General features: G+C 36.9%; 1 protein-coding gene across 1 annotated transcript in view; it reads right to left on the bottom strand.

Moving 5' to 3' along the window:
- The window catches only part of MUC2 (mucin 2, oligomeric mucus/gel-forming), a 64,722-nt gene extending 54,941 nt beyond the window's left edge, over window positions 1-9,781 (bottom strand). Inside the window, exons 1-11 of the mRNA XM_085063803.1 lie at window positions 9,708-9,781; window positions 7,804-8,068; window positions 5,209-5,323; window positions 4,981-5,071; window positions 4,493-4,602; window positions 4,044-4,260; window positions 3,457-3,582; window positions 2,652-2,769; window positions 2,196-2,334; window positions 1,578-1,688; window positions 508-577 (exon numbers count right to left, since the gene is read on the bottom strand). Of these exons, the coding sequence (XP_084919929.1) occupies window positions 508-577; window positions 1,578-1,688; window positions 2,196-2,334; window positions 2,652-2,769; window positions 3,457-3,582; window positions 4,044-4,260; window positions 4,493-4,602; window positions 4,981-5,071; window positions 5,209-5,323; window positions 7,804-8,068; window positions 9,708-9,777 (1,432 nt within the window). The 5' untranslated portion in view covers window positions 9,778-9,781. The remainder of the gene's footprint in view (window positions 1-507; window positions 578-1,577; window positions 1,689-2,195; window positions 2,335-2,651; window positions 2,770-3,456; window positions 3,583-4,043; window positions 4,261-4,492; window positions 4,603-4,980; window positions 5,072-5,208; window positions 5,324-7,803; window positions 8,069-9,707) is intronic.
- Window positions 9,782-14,640: the final 4,859 nt, after the last annotated feature.

Raw genomic sequence — 14,640 nt, 5'->3', positions numbered from 1 at the left:
CACTTATTATTAGGTTCTAATGTATCACCTGTCGTGAAAACTCTGATACCAGGATCAAATGAATAGATTTTTCCTTTAAAGATCATTGACCCACTAGATACAATGCTGGTCCTCACTAACTTAATATGTTGATTACTTGTAATGACTAATCTCTGGGATCAGAACCAAATGGGCATTACCACAACATGTAGCCAGATTTGGAAAGTGCTCTTTACAGGCAAGTTAAATTATCAGCTTCAAATTTAGGCCATGACAATTCCCCTTTCCTAAGTTAAGTGCCAAAGTATATTCAACAGGTATGAAAAAAGTGAAGGGACATTTTTTTCAATCATTCACTGTATACAGAGTCAGTCTGCCCAAGAAATACTTAACCACATACTTCCCCAATTTGTTCCTAAACCTGCACAAATTTTCTATGCCTCTCTTCCACTTTTGCCTCTAAAAAAATACATCCCTACATGAGAAGTCAGATGTGTGTCACTTGACACAACAGGCTGTGTCCCTTACCTGACACATGAGGCACATTCACTGCCATCTCATTCAGGAGCACACTGCCGTCTGATCTGAAAACCACCACCTGCATAATGGCAAATGGAATCAATGAGGTGCCAGGGACTGACAGGAAAAGGAACTAATACAATGAAAATTAACAGGAGGGACATTTTACACATTTAGACTGTGTCTAGAAGTCCAAATGTTTGAAAGGAAGAATCTGTCTGAAAATTGAATATGGCAGCAGCCCTACAGGGTACAATTAAGGTTTTGTCTTGCTATTCAGTCTTTCTCTTACACCTGCCTACAAGAATTCATAGCAGTAACGAAATGCAAAACTCATTAATATTGGGCACTTTGGTTTCAGCAAGTAGAAGAAAATATTAGATCTTCAGGATCTGTAGCAAGTTCTTATTCCTTATTAAAGCATGTTCCACAGGTTCTGTGTAATGGTTTAGTAGGATTCTGATATGGTAAGAAAGCAGTTTATTAAGCTTCCTCATAAAATGCTAGTTTGTATATATATAAAAATAAAATTATTGGTTTCTGATTTGGTTTTCTTACATCCTAGTTATGCTGGCAAGGACATGGAAATCCAGAAACATGTGAGGAAAATCATGTGTATATGTATGTAAATTATGTAGAGATATAGTCTACATATTCTCATAAACAGAATACTGAAGTATATATTTGAGAAGGTTGTGTTGTATCAACATTCAAAGAAGTGATTTCTTCTGAAAAAGACTCAATTAGATCTATAAAATTACATCTGAATTAAGTAAAATACTATGAGAGGAAGTAGAATGGTACTCTTGTCTCCAATCACTTGGAATCCTGTGAGAATAATCATATTGCACAGAGCAGAGGAAAAAAGAGGGGGAAATTTCAGCTGTTTTGTATCTTATTTTTTGTTACGTTTAGGTTTACTCTGAATTCTTGAGGCAGAAACCTGAGCTGTTCTTTAGCCTGAGGTGCCTTTTTATCCATCCACAATAATGACTCCAGAAGAAGTAAGTATTCACCCACACTAAGGGAAATATGCTAATCTTCAACATATCTAGCAGAATCCACAGAACAACACTTACATTTTTCTTGTCATCCACTAACAGCACAACAGTCTTCAAGCAGGTCTGCTTGTCTGTGGAACCACAGGGAGCCAGCTCTGCCAGGAGGGCATACTTCTCATTTGCAGTACCCTACAATCACAGGGAAATAAATGTCCATTAGTCAAATTAAAAATCCCATGAGATGATTTCCATGACAAAGACTAAATTCATCAGTTACAATAACTTTCCTAGCTCAACAATATTTTCATCATTCTCTAGAAGAACAGACACCAGATACTTTACAGACAGATGAATGAAAGAGCTGCCTATCTCTTTACCCGATCTGACAATGACACTCAGAAATAGCTATTACAGAAGTGGCCAAGAGCTAATCCTGAGATCTTTTGATTTCTTATATACAAAGGACTCCACTGGATAATGACAGCATAGGCAGTCGTCTATGTCACTGAGTTAATCACCCATTGCAATAAGTCCCCAGCTTCCCCCCAGCTATTAGAGCAAATTATGAATTTTCTAGTACAACTTTCAGCATTTCTGCTTCCATCACCCCATGGAAGTGGAATAGAAGAATAATTCCCAGCTGATACATATCAGCCCACAGACACTTGTTTTACTCAGCCCCACAGTGCACAGTACCTTGGCCAACACATAGTAACAGTCTCCATGGAAGGTGTATTTCTTCCCATCAAAGGTGGTAATATGGGAACCCCCTTCCACTGAGCATGTGCCTGGACAGGGTAAATCTTTGCAGGTCCATCTGCCTGAATTGCAGGTGCTATAAACAGACAAATTACACAAAAAATGCTTGTAGTTATTACAGGAGCTGAGAGCACTGAAAGTATCTGTATATCTAGCAAACATCAAGATATCCCCAGGTGTTTTAAAACTGTATCCTTGACTATTTCCCTGAGATTTTCTCTCTGACGTATGCCATAGATTCAAGAAAACTTCAGAAATTTTCTTCTATAGACATGCCACATAAGCATTAAATTCAGAGTGTTTTCAGGACATCTCCTATGACCAAGTGGAAATATGAAAAATGCAGGCCCACTTACAATCATTCAAAGAAAGGTGTATAACCAGGATCCTTACCATTCTTCACATTCATTGGAAATGCTTTCTCCAGGTGCATAGGTCTTTCCACTGAGTTTGCAGTGGCACTGGCTAACAGGGATGCAGCCTTTTTCACTGATGTCATCATACACAGTTCCTATAAAAACACAACATTAACTATTCCAGCTCTTTTTGAAATAAGCAATTTCCACAGAGGAAAACCTCTAACTTGCCACACAGGCTGAGCTTATCAAAACTGTGAGGAATACTGTTTCTAGTTCTTGTAATATAAGACACATGAAAAGCCCTTTTATACAGCTTTGAAAATCCAAGTCTGTTCATTTATGTAACTATTTACAGATAAAAAGCTTATTGCAAGCATATAAGAGCAATCTCAGAATGCTACATGTTTAGCTTTTTAGTGCTTTTGGCATACTGTGAAGACTATCAGTGTAATCTTCTTTCCTAAGGTTGGGAGTAAGCCTGACAGTTTCACTCACTGTCCCTCATTGCCACTCTCTGGACAAACGATGTCCTTTTCCTCAGTATTATTCAACCCAAAAAGCATGAATTACTATATAATATCAGAAGCCCCCTTGTTGAGAATTGAAAAGAAGGTTTATTACCTGTCGTGTTAATATGTTTGAACTATAAAATAATTGACTAATTAATCATTTATAACCTCCTTAGAAAATTTTATAGTTATGTTCCTCTAGGGGAGAAATTAATGAGTAGCAGCATTCATTTCTAAGATATAATTTGACTACATGAAGTTTTTCAGTATGACTTCCTTAGCCAGGGCTCTTGGTTTTGTCCCACACACAACAGCTAGAATAACACTTGCCTTCAGGGCAGAAACAACCATCCATGTAGTGTTCCTCACAAAGGCTGCTGATCTCCAAGTGTGAGCAAGTATCCATGCAGGGTGAGCTGCTTTCTCTATAGACCATGGTAGGAGGGCAGGTCTTGGCTGAAAGAATAAGAAAGACACCAGGAGTTATTTGAGTGTTAAGTTCATCATTCTTGAGAAATCACAGACCATATACACTACTCCCTCTAAGTCAGTGGTCTCTCAAGCCAGACTCCACATGGCAAAGCATGTTCACCTGCTTCTGAAGAGCTTCCCTTGAATTTTATATTTACCTTTATATTTACTTCTTTTGGTTTCAAATAGGTCAAATTATTCCCATCACATGCAGCATCAGATCTCAGTTTTTTTAATGGGAACAGAATTTCTACTTGCTAGAACAGATTTCTTAATAGCAAGAGTAATAGAAGTAGAAAACAGGGAGAACCTAATATTTTCTTGCACTACTGGTATGAAATTTATAATGCATGCCAACAGTTTTGTAAAGAAATAATGAATTTAAATTTCATGGTGCTACATCCACTAAACATTTGGATCTTTGTAAAATTTGTGTAGCTGCTTACGGCAAAAGTTCTGTGTCCTCCATTCTCCTGGGCGGCCTCCGGCGTGCGAACACTGGCGGGAATATTCAGAGATGGTGCTGCAGAGGCAGAAGGAGTCCTCCTTCCCATTACAGGCACACTTGTCTTGCATGCAGGCTTGGATGTACATTTCCAAATCAAGACGTAGCCGACAATCAGCAAATGCAGGGGAAGTCAGCAACTTCTGACACTCGTCACGCTAAGGAAGAGGAATAATGTTTAAGAAATTTGCAAGTATCTGAGCTTCTGGACATTTCCTATCTTGCAAAAAAAAAACCCCTGTTGTCTTCTGAACCGTTATTCAAGAAAGGAGAAAGTAACCATTTATGCTGTAAGGGACAGTCTTCCCAGTTCCTTGCAACTAACTCTCTGTAGCACAGGGATGTTTCTATGTGGCCATGCAGATGAAGTTCACCACTAGGAATACTTACATGCTCATTACAGCTTGGAAGAGCTTGAGTTTCATCTGGATCTTCACATTTGGCATTGGGTTTGCTGATCTTCTGCAAATTCCCATATGTAATTGAGTTGTAGCTTGCATCTATGAGAAAAAAAATAGAGAACTTGCTGAGACCCAAAAATTGACAAGGAGCATCTGACTCCTTGGACTCTACTGACCAAGGGAAATAGTTACTATGGCATCAAATATGCCTGTTAGACACAGGTATCTGCTCTGAATTATGTTTAACTGTGTTTAAAAATATAAAGGGAAAACAAGAAAAGAGGGCTAGTAAAGAACAAAAAGATTAATCTGGAATAGAACAAACTTAGATCAGGAATGCAGCACTGGAACTTAATGTTTATTCTAGGGTCATCACAGAAACCTCTCAAGTGATATTTGCTCTCCTGTGATGTTTCTATGCACAGTGCTTGTCAGCCTAACTTCTGTGACAACTGTCAGTATGGTGGGATGGCTCACCTCCATCGATGAACTCATTGTAGATTGGAATTCCATTGTAATCCCCACAGAGACCACAGGTATGGTTATTAAATTTGTTTTCCAGCTCCACCTAAGTAATGAAAAGCAAAAAGGAAAAACATAAAAGATTTTTTTTTCTTTTTACCTTTTTTTTCCCTACTGAGATAGAGAAATATTCCAGCAAACCCAGAAAATACAAAAAAAAACCCCAACTTTGATCATACATACCATCAGGGCGTCCTGCTGGTTCCACATCAGAGTCATGCCTAATTTGGCATAAATCTTGGTGTAAATGTCATTGCTCTCAATGAGGACACCAGAGCTGTAGTAAGGTGTCTTCACACTAGGAAGAAAATCAGAGACTTTGCATTAGTTAGGAAACATAATGGCTGACATGAATGCCTGTAATAAGCCAAATACCCTAAGGAATACAGAAACTAGTCTGATTATCTCAGCCAACTGCACAGGACACCTTGTTTTAATGAGGGATAAAGTTCTCTCTCTCTGACACTTGGGATGATAACTCACCACAAAAACTCATCTAAAAGGCAAAGCAATATCTGAGGAAAAGCCTTCCCAACTGTTCGGGCTTTTTAATTAAAAAAAAAAAAAAGCCAAAATGTCAGATGTCTTCAACTTAATCAAAGGAAAATCCATCACCATTGTGGTATTAACAGAGGATATTCAAACACTAATAATTTACATCATTGAAGGAAGCTACAACACAAATGAAAGTTTTCTTTATCAAAATATCTCATAGCCATTTCAGAGAGAATGAATGTTCCATTGCAAAGAACTGCCTCCTCAAGAGAGAGTTCAGAAAGAACAGGCAGATACACAGACTGCCAAAAAAATTTTGAAAAGATAGGAGCATGTTAAGAGGAATTCAGTAGTTCTTTCAGTAGTTAGTGGCTTAGTTTATAGTGGACAGGATTGAGCTTGTTAATGGTGACAGAAGATACTTTGCAGAGGGCTCAGCATAGATATTTTTGTGTGGTAACAATTCCATTCAGTCAGATCTATTCCCTGTTCTTTTATGTTTGTCTTACAAGTCAAAATAAGCTGCTGAATTTCATTCAGCAATAAAGGGATTGTGGCAGGCATCATGTAAAATGTAGAGAACTAGAGTCTGTTCAAACAGAATTAATGTAAACTGGAATCCAGTCAAAATAACTGGTTTGTTTTCTACAGATTTGTCAATATAATTGCTACCCATCGGGATTCATGCATGTGTATGCACATCTCTTAACTAGTCTCTTGACTGGGAGACTTTTATCTCCTAATTTCCTGTCGCTGGGGTTTTCCCAAATATTTACCTCAGGTATTTTTAACATGGCAAAATGACTTACACATCCAAATACCAGGTGCAAACTCATGACCCTTATTTCTACTTTTGACTGCGTTGTTCATCAATGAACAATGAAGTACTGAGAAATTACATTTTTCAAGAGGAATTATAAAATGTTGGGCATCTTTTCAGCTTTGAGATATCACAGCATGGAATATTTGTCTTTTTTTTCTAATAGTAGGACATTCAATTAATCAGTAGATCAGATACAATAAGGCTAATCCATACACTTTTCTACTTTACAGTTTTCACTTCAGTACTGTGAAATGCTATTTTACATGACAATTCAATTGATAATTTATAATTTCAAGATTAATATGGAAAATTAAGTTCTACAAAAAATTAAATTCCCTATGCAGCAAAAAACTGAAGGCATCTATTGGTTTGTGAACACTAGCTAAGACAAAAAAGGCTCGGTTTAAGAGAAACCATTTTTAAAGGATTTCTAACCTGTTTTTCGTGGAGTTTTCCAGTTTCATGGACTTTTTTTTAAGACTTGATTAGACAATAAAGAGCTCCTTCAGTCTGGGGCAAGAATGCATTTTCTATAACTGTCTGTCATTTTTTTATATATTCTGATACATCTTTGGAAAACTGAATGTTACTTTCAATCTTTGAACACAATTTCATTGCAGTGACTTCCAAACTTTAGAGCAAAAGCTGAATTCTGGGAAAAACCATGTCCTACAATGATAATTTAAAAGTTCCTTTACCTCCCCCAGTTATGCTAAAACATACTAATTAATTAATTAGTTGCTTCACTTGTTTCAGAGAGTATTAATGTACTCACTGAAAGGATAAGATAATGGTAAGGAGGAGTAGGTTAAGACACTACTTAGCATAAGTAATGGTGTCAGACTAATTTCTTGTGTAATCATGTTATAGGAGGAGAAAAATACCACTGCTTACTGTGAAAAGGTACATATTGCCACATATAAATTAGTGTAAATTTTGACATGCTTTATAACTCCAAAATCCCTTGAGGAATGGCCATCAGATCTTAAGGAATTACTTATGAAGAACAGAAAAAAAACCACCTTTCTTCTGTCACAAAATAAGATGAAAAAACTCCAGAGAAATGCATTTAATTTTCAAGGATTTGCTAGACCATCTGCTCAGGTAAACTTAAGGTGATTCCATGAAACAGGTGAAGCTCTGTCACTTTAAGCCAGTGAAAGATCTGGCTTGTGAGCTGCACTGTTTTCTGCACAACTGGAAGAACAATTCACTCAAACCCATTCCTGACTTGCATTTAAATAATACCCTATGCCAGTGTAGAAATGACAATTAATACTAAAGCTGCTCCCCAAAGCAATTTTAATGCTGAATTTCAAAAGACTTGTTAGTTTGTTTGTTTGTGGAAATGCTTTGCAGCAGTTTCCATAATGGTACATAGACAGTTGTGTAAAGAATCAATCCTGCTCTTATCTTCCCAGCCCATTTCTCAGAAATATCGTTATATTAAAGGAACTTACATCCGCCCATCTACCACAACCAGGTTTGGTTTGAGGTAGACCATAATATCCTTGATTTTCATCAGAATATACTGGATCTCAGGGTGGCCATCGCTGTTGAGAGCACGCTGGATGTGGACAGAGAACTCCTTGTAAGCCTCTCGGCAGTCGGAAACAAAATTATATTCGCAAATGCCAGGGAATTGGTAGACATCTCCATCAAAGGTTTTGAAATGGTTGTTTCCCCAAGTGCTGCAGACATAGTTGCCATGGCTTCTTGTCCTTCCTGTTAAGTGATGAAAAAGAAATAGAGATGGAAATAAGTGTAATAAATTATCTACTGTGAAAAAAGGTAAGTGTTCTATTTTATAGTAGAAAACACTTGCAATTATGTGCACAGTGATTCCACAGATTTCAAGACTGATTGAGTATCTGCCAGTTCAGCAGAAAATACGCAAATCTCTAATTGAAAAAAAGATATTAATAAATAATTCTGAGACCAGGGAATATCCTATAATCCCCATTGAGGTGAAGGAAGTTATCTGCATGAGGTGGGGAAACTTAATGCTGACCCCTCACAAGACGGTGCATCAGTGCAACAGAACTTCTGTGCCAAGTATATAATTTTGTTCTGAATCACAGTATTATTTTAATCAATATTAAGTATTTCCAGGAACTACCTTCTTCCCTGATGCAACATGTAATAGAAACAAAACAGTCAAGAAACCAAGAAAGCACTACCTACCCTGGAAGTCAAATAGTTTAAGTGTTATGAAAGGGTTTATGCACAACAGGTGATTTCAGGGAATTATTTCTTTTCCTAAAAGCAGTAGTGATTTCTACTACTACAGGATAGAAATTCCTCAGAAGATAGGTCATAAAATAACCATGGTGGGAGGGGAAAAAAAAAACAGTTTTTGCAATAGCAAAATATGAAGATTATTTGTTCCTTTCCCTGCAATCTATACCAACAGATAATACAAATTAAGAAAATATCTGATAAATCTCCAGATACTGCAGATTAGGGGTGAACCATAAAAACTGAGCACCCTTGGGAATCTTGACATGTCTTTCATTGTCACAAGATTTTCTTGCAGCATTTAATATGAAAAAGCAAAACTGCTAAGAAAACATCTAGGTTACTGTATTTTGATGGTATCAGTCATATCTGATACATCCAGCCAAGCTGGAACATTTCCCTCCCCAGAAGGAAGGCTGCACAGAGATCGTCCCAGAGCTCACAGCTGGGAGACCAAATGCAAGGTAATTCTTTCCTCCCACTGCTGAATTCAAGACACAGCAAGCTAAGGTTAATAGCTCAGACCTGATAATGATAAAATTCATCACCTATTCCTCTAAAAAACAGTTTTCAGTATGAATACTCCACTTCATCACTTCAAAGTTGATAGCAAATAGAGTAAGTTAGAAATTTTGCAAAAGGATTAATAATGTCCTAAATGACAAAATTAGCTTTGTTCAATGCTATTACATTCATTTTGGAAGAATAATTTATGTTGTTCCAAAGTAACAGAAGACACAATTATCCCCTTCCTTCATAGCTGTAACAATGAACCTCTCAAACTCCGATAGCTTCTTTCTGCCAAGTAGAAAGCATACCTTCTTTCCATACCTAGGAAAGACTCAATGCATGGAAAGAAAAGTAATATTGAAAATATTTTCCAAGCACATCAAACTAGAAATCAATGCAGTAGATATAGGCACTAATCTCTCCAAAGAATGTAGTATCTACCTATTTTGGCTGAGCCATACAGCCTCAGTATTTGAAAGCTTAAGAAATTTAAGGCATCTTAAAACTCCAGAGCATTATTTAAATGCACTGCCGCCTTCTAGCTTCTCAGCAGTATTTTAATTCTCTCCCTCTTTTCCCAGAGGCAATCTGCTACCATTTCATCTCTAGAGCTTACCTTTTTTTATTTCATTAGCAGAGGAAAGAGCCAGCCAGAGTAGGAAGAGGCTGGTCGCTCTTAGCCCCATGGTGGCTAAGGTGGGTGAATGGAATCTCCACTGAAAACTCGGCTTTTTATAATGCCCACTGAAGCAATTGATGCTATCACAGGGGAGGAGATTCCAAGGGAGGAGGCAAGAGGAGGGGCAAAAAAACGGGTGTGATATTTACAGAAGATAAGAAGTAAACAGACAATCATTTTTCACCGTAAATGAAGGAATTCAGCATACAGGAAACAGTATAATATTGATTCAGTAATCATGCAACATTTTATTGCTCTATTTCATCTACAGGATGCTCTGCTTTTAAATCCTTCAAATGCTCACGCCAAGTTTAACCTTCAGTAACTCCTATTTAAAAAAATGAATTTTGGGGTGGCTGAACAAAGAGATCCCTTGAAGAAATTTTAAGGCGAGACCCTCAAACAATGGCTTCAAAACCAACAAATTTTTCATTTTTCATCATCACATAAAATGATTTCTTTAAAAATTAAGTGATGGTTGTGAAACTCCTGGTAGTTAACACTAACCCTTACCAAAAAAATGGTACATCATGCATTGTAAAATTATTTTCCAGGCAATTATTGGATTCCTATAATTTGTAAAGCTCTGGGGAACATCTAAACCAAAATACTGCCCATACTGCATGTTGTGCCCAAAACACAATTGGGGCAGAGTGACAAAGTATGTTCATGGAATTTACAGTAAAAGAGATGCTCTTTCAAACATTGTCATGGTGCAACATAAGGTCCAGCAAAGTCATAGAGATTCTCACATCATATTAAGCTTCAGAGAAAAAGGAAAAAAAAAAAAAGGAAAAAATGGGAAAACATTACCGTCCATAATCCCCCTAAACATTTTTGCTCATTCTTGCTTACTTTCTATATAAGTGATAAATTTACAGTCTGCTGTTCCACACCAGATCCTACAAAAGCTATAGGGTCAGCTTTGCTTTGTGCAGAGAAAGATGAAGAGGGTCTTTGGGAGAAGAAGAATGCAGAAAACAGAACCAGGAATCAGTTCGGAATGATGCTTTAGAAATACAAGATTTCCACAAACACCTTTTTTGTGCTGAAAAGCTCCTTTGAGAAAGTGTTTCTGCAACTCTCTTCAGAAGACAAAACACACGCTCCTTGCAGTAAAGCACTTACTTCAAGAGATCTTTTAAAACATCTGCTTCATAGCACTAATAGGGTTTATTTCTTAAAGCTCCCAGGCCAGGCTCTAGATTTCCCCATAAAACATTTTCAATGCAGTGTCCAGAAATCTCTAATCCTCTTAATTGTTTAGAGTGTTTCTTACTTTCATTGATCATATTACAAGTAGAACATTTATATTTTTCAAAACACCAAAGAAACTTTTTACTTAGCCTTTTTCACTGCTCTAGTCAACTAAAAACAGCCTTTTATCGTGTAAGTATTTTCTTTTGCTGTAATTTTCTTTAATATTTTTATCTCAACTATAGCCTAGCCTCTACCTGAACATCTTGCTGTTTTCCCTCAACAGGTCTCAAAAGGTTTTAGATTTTCTCCTTTCTTTATATGAGAATACAGATTTGCACTTCTCTTACCTTTACATAGTGTCTCACTCAACAATCCTGACTGCAATTAAGTACTAGCCCTTTTCTCCTTAATGAATCTATCACTGGAAGAATATAATTTTATTTTCCTTCTTTGAAAATAAAAACAAATCCAGCAATAACCAGTTAGAACCAACCATATAGAGAAGAAAAGAAGAATCATTGTCTACAGAGACCTTTCCTCAGCGGTTACTTTAGCAGTTCTAACTTCTTACGACACCTCACAGACATCTCCCAACTTGAAGTTTTGTGTCTTTCATGCCATCAAAACTCTTAGCTTGGAAGTGTTTTTAAAAAATGCTTAGGATATTGTTAAAGTACTGTATTTTGCACTTTTCTTTTCCTCTCTGTATTTTTCTAAGTAGTCTCCTGGCTAGAATTACTGCCTCAGAAAAAAAGTCTCCATGACTTAATTCCCATACAATCTTTGCAAACCACAACAGCAGTTCCATGCACACAGCAAACCTGACCCTTTTCTAGATTAAATTGGATGTGTATGTTCACACGTGTAAGTTGGGAATGTGCATATTTTCCATTCAGGTTTCTTTGTCACAAAACTTCTAATCTGGAACCAGTCTCATTCGTTTTTTTGGACTGGGAAAGGTAATCATCCTTCAACAAAAGTTGGACCATATCTGAGTTCAATATGCTGGTATTTTTATAGTTTTAATATATTCTGTGCAGAAGAAGAGCTATTTTTAGTGAAGCACCTCTAAATTTTAGTGACTAATTTACTCTGCTCCAGCTTTGTCCTCCCTGTACAGGCAGCATGATTCCTTCTTGAGCTATGAAGTTAAACAGGGCTATTTTCATTCTGCAGTCTTTGCTTCTCAGAATGACAAATTCCCCTTGTCCCTTTTTCTGACATATATGTGGCTTGCTGTGGCATCCCACACTTGAGAACAAGGGACATCAACATGCCTTTAAGCACTGAGACCACTCTTACAGAATTTGCACTTGAGCTTACATTGCTGTGATGATCTGAAGTAAATACAGATCCTTATCTTCAAAAGTCCTAGGTATTTGTACTTTTGCTAGCATAAGAAAGTGTCCTAAACTGTACTGTCTCTGTTTCCTTATTGCCAGAAGGGTAATCGCCCTGTCTACCAGCTGCTTTATTTGTCTTTCAGAAATAATCAGTCTTTCAGGTAGACATCATGGCCTGTTTTATTTCTTGCTCAGCTACCTTAAAGCTTTTTGGACTACACATTTTAATCCAGAAGAATCTTACTGGTAATGCACAGATAACATCCATATGTATGCATTAATTTATTTACTATAAATTGTTTGACAATCTGAAGTAATCTATCATTTTGCAACAAAGTTAATTCTGCTGTATCATTAGCATCTCTGCCCTAAACTTATACCTGTTATCAGTTTGTGAGTTGACTTTTCTGTGGAACTTCATTCCTTTCCTTGCTTCTAGTCCCCTTGAACAGAAGTCACCTTCCTCTTTCCAATACCAGGTGTTCAGCTGCCTTTATTACCCAAGATACCACTTAAAATTCTGCATGCTATCACTGTGCACGTGGCACCAGAACTAGTGATGAAAAGGATTTTCATATTTATGTTCTACAGCTGAATAATAACAGAGATGTTTTCTGAAAAGTTCCTGAAGTCCATGAGTAGCAATATAACTTCCCACAATCTTTCACTGCATGTCTGACCTAGGAGCTCCAACACCACTGCTACAAAGGTCATTGCTAAAATCCAAAGCTTTAAAAAGAAAAATTGGTTGCATGGCAAGTGTGTTTGTTATAGCAGCAGATGCAGAAGGACAGATAAAAAATGTTTTGAGTCATAGTTATGTCAATGCATTGTTTCCCTACCCTTAAACTTTTATGAGACTATTTCCAATCGTTCCATCAGCATAGCTAACCTTTAATGTTCATTTAGTTACAGTGCAAATTTATTTTGCAATATACTTGTTATTAGAAAGAGAATCTACATGGAAGATTATCTTCATTCTGAATCACACTGCAGAAGAAAATGGCTCATATGTACAATTTATATAACTTTAAGATAAAATTCAGCAGAGACTTGTCTGGGCTTATCGTTTTAGGAAGAATAAATATTTTTTCAGAAATGTGCTGTCTGTTTCTATTAGTTAACATACCAAGAGGAAATCTAATTGCAGTCTTGCCACAGCAATCACAGGATGACCATGGTACAAATGCCTCAGAAAGTTATTTACAGTACAATTACACTTGGTGACTGAGTTTTTTTCCATACCTGCTTTTGTATTCCTGACTTACTGATCACAGGCTGCCAAACTAAGAAGCAATGTTCTATAAGTAATGTTGTTCTGCAGAAGTAGCCATAGGATTTTGTTCTGCTACTCTTCCACCTGCCAGAACTTCACCAGAGCACACAGAGCCCCACATATGACCATGCAACTGCACAATACTGCACATCACTCCTTTTGTTTCAAGCACAGAGATGGGCTGTCTGAGCTCCCTTGGCAGCCATTCTAAAATAGCTCTGGTAAAAACTAGTGAGATTATGAATTAAAAGATGTATCATAAACAATCACTGTATTTCCTTGACTGAGATATTTAAGCCCTCTATAGCACACCTTGACAAAAACTTAACAAGCAACAGAAACATGCAGCAGAAGGCTGAACAGTGCATGAAAGAATGTTAAAGCAATGACATAGGAGTAATGGGGATGAATTTCATTTTGACATACGTGCTGTCAGATTAGCCTAAAATTATCAACACAAAAGGAGCCAATATTTAGATGGATGTAAAACTGGTATAGAATTACTGAAGTAATTAATTATTTCTATATTATTAAAGAATTAGAAACAAATGGCAAAAAGCATGCCTATAACCAATTCATTGCTCTCCCAAACTTCCTAATGGGGAATCACTACTTACTATTTTTATGGAAAGAACTTTAATACACAGAATGTTAATTTAAATGTATTCAACAGCCAAGCTTTTATTTCAGGTAGTGTTACAAACCCCCACATATATTTGATTGCTCCTGGGTGCCTTCTGGAATCAGGCTAGAATTGTGCAATTAATTAATTAATTAATTAAGTCTATCATTTTACCCTAAGGGATTCAATTTCTGATTGGACTAATCTCAGCTCTGCCACTGATTTCATCACTTTGACCTTGAGCAGCCTTTGGGTTATGTGCATTAGTTTTCATTCCAACAAAAACAACAGTGGAAGATATCTGCTGATGCTGGCTGGAAGATAAAATTCTCTCATGCCCTTCCTTAAGTGGTTTGGCATAGAAATCTTAAGAATAGCATCCATTTTCCACTCATACTACTTTCTTTGAAAGCTCATGCTCTGAGACTA

The sequence above is a fragment of the Lichenostomus cassidix genome, chromosome 5 (genome assembly GCF_008360975.1).
Source record: "Lichenostomus cassidix isolate B80296 chromosome 5, HeHo_3.0, whole genome shotgun sequence".
Classification (NCBI taxonomy): Eukaryota; Metazoa; Chordata; class Aves; order Passeriformes; family Meliphagidae; genus Lichenostomus; species Lichenostomus cassidix.
This window is presented reverse-complemented; position numbering and strand designations above follow the sequence as displayed.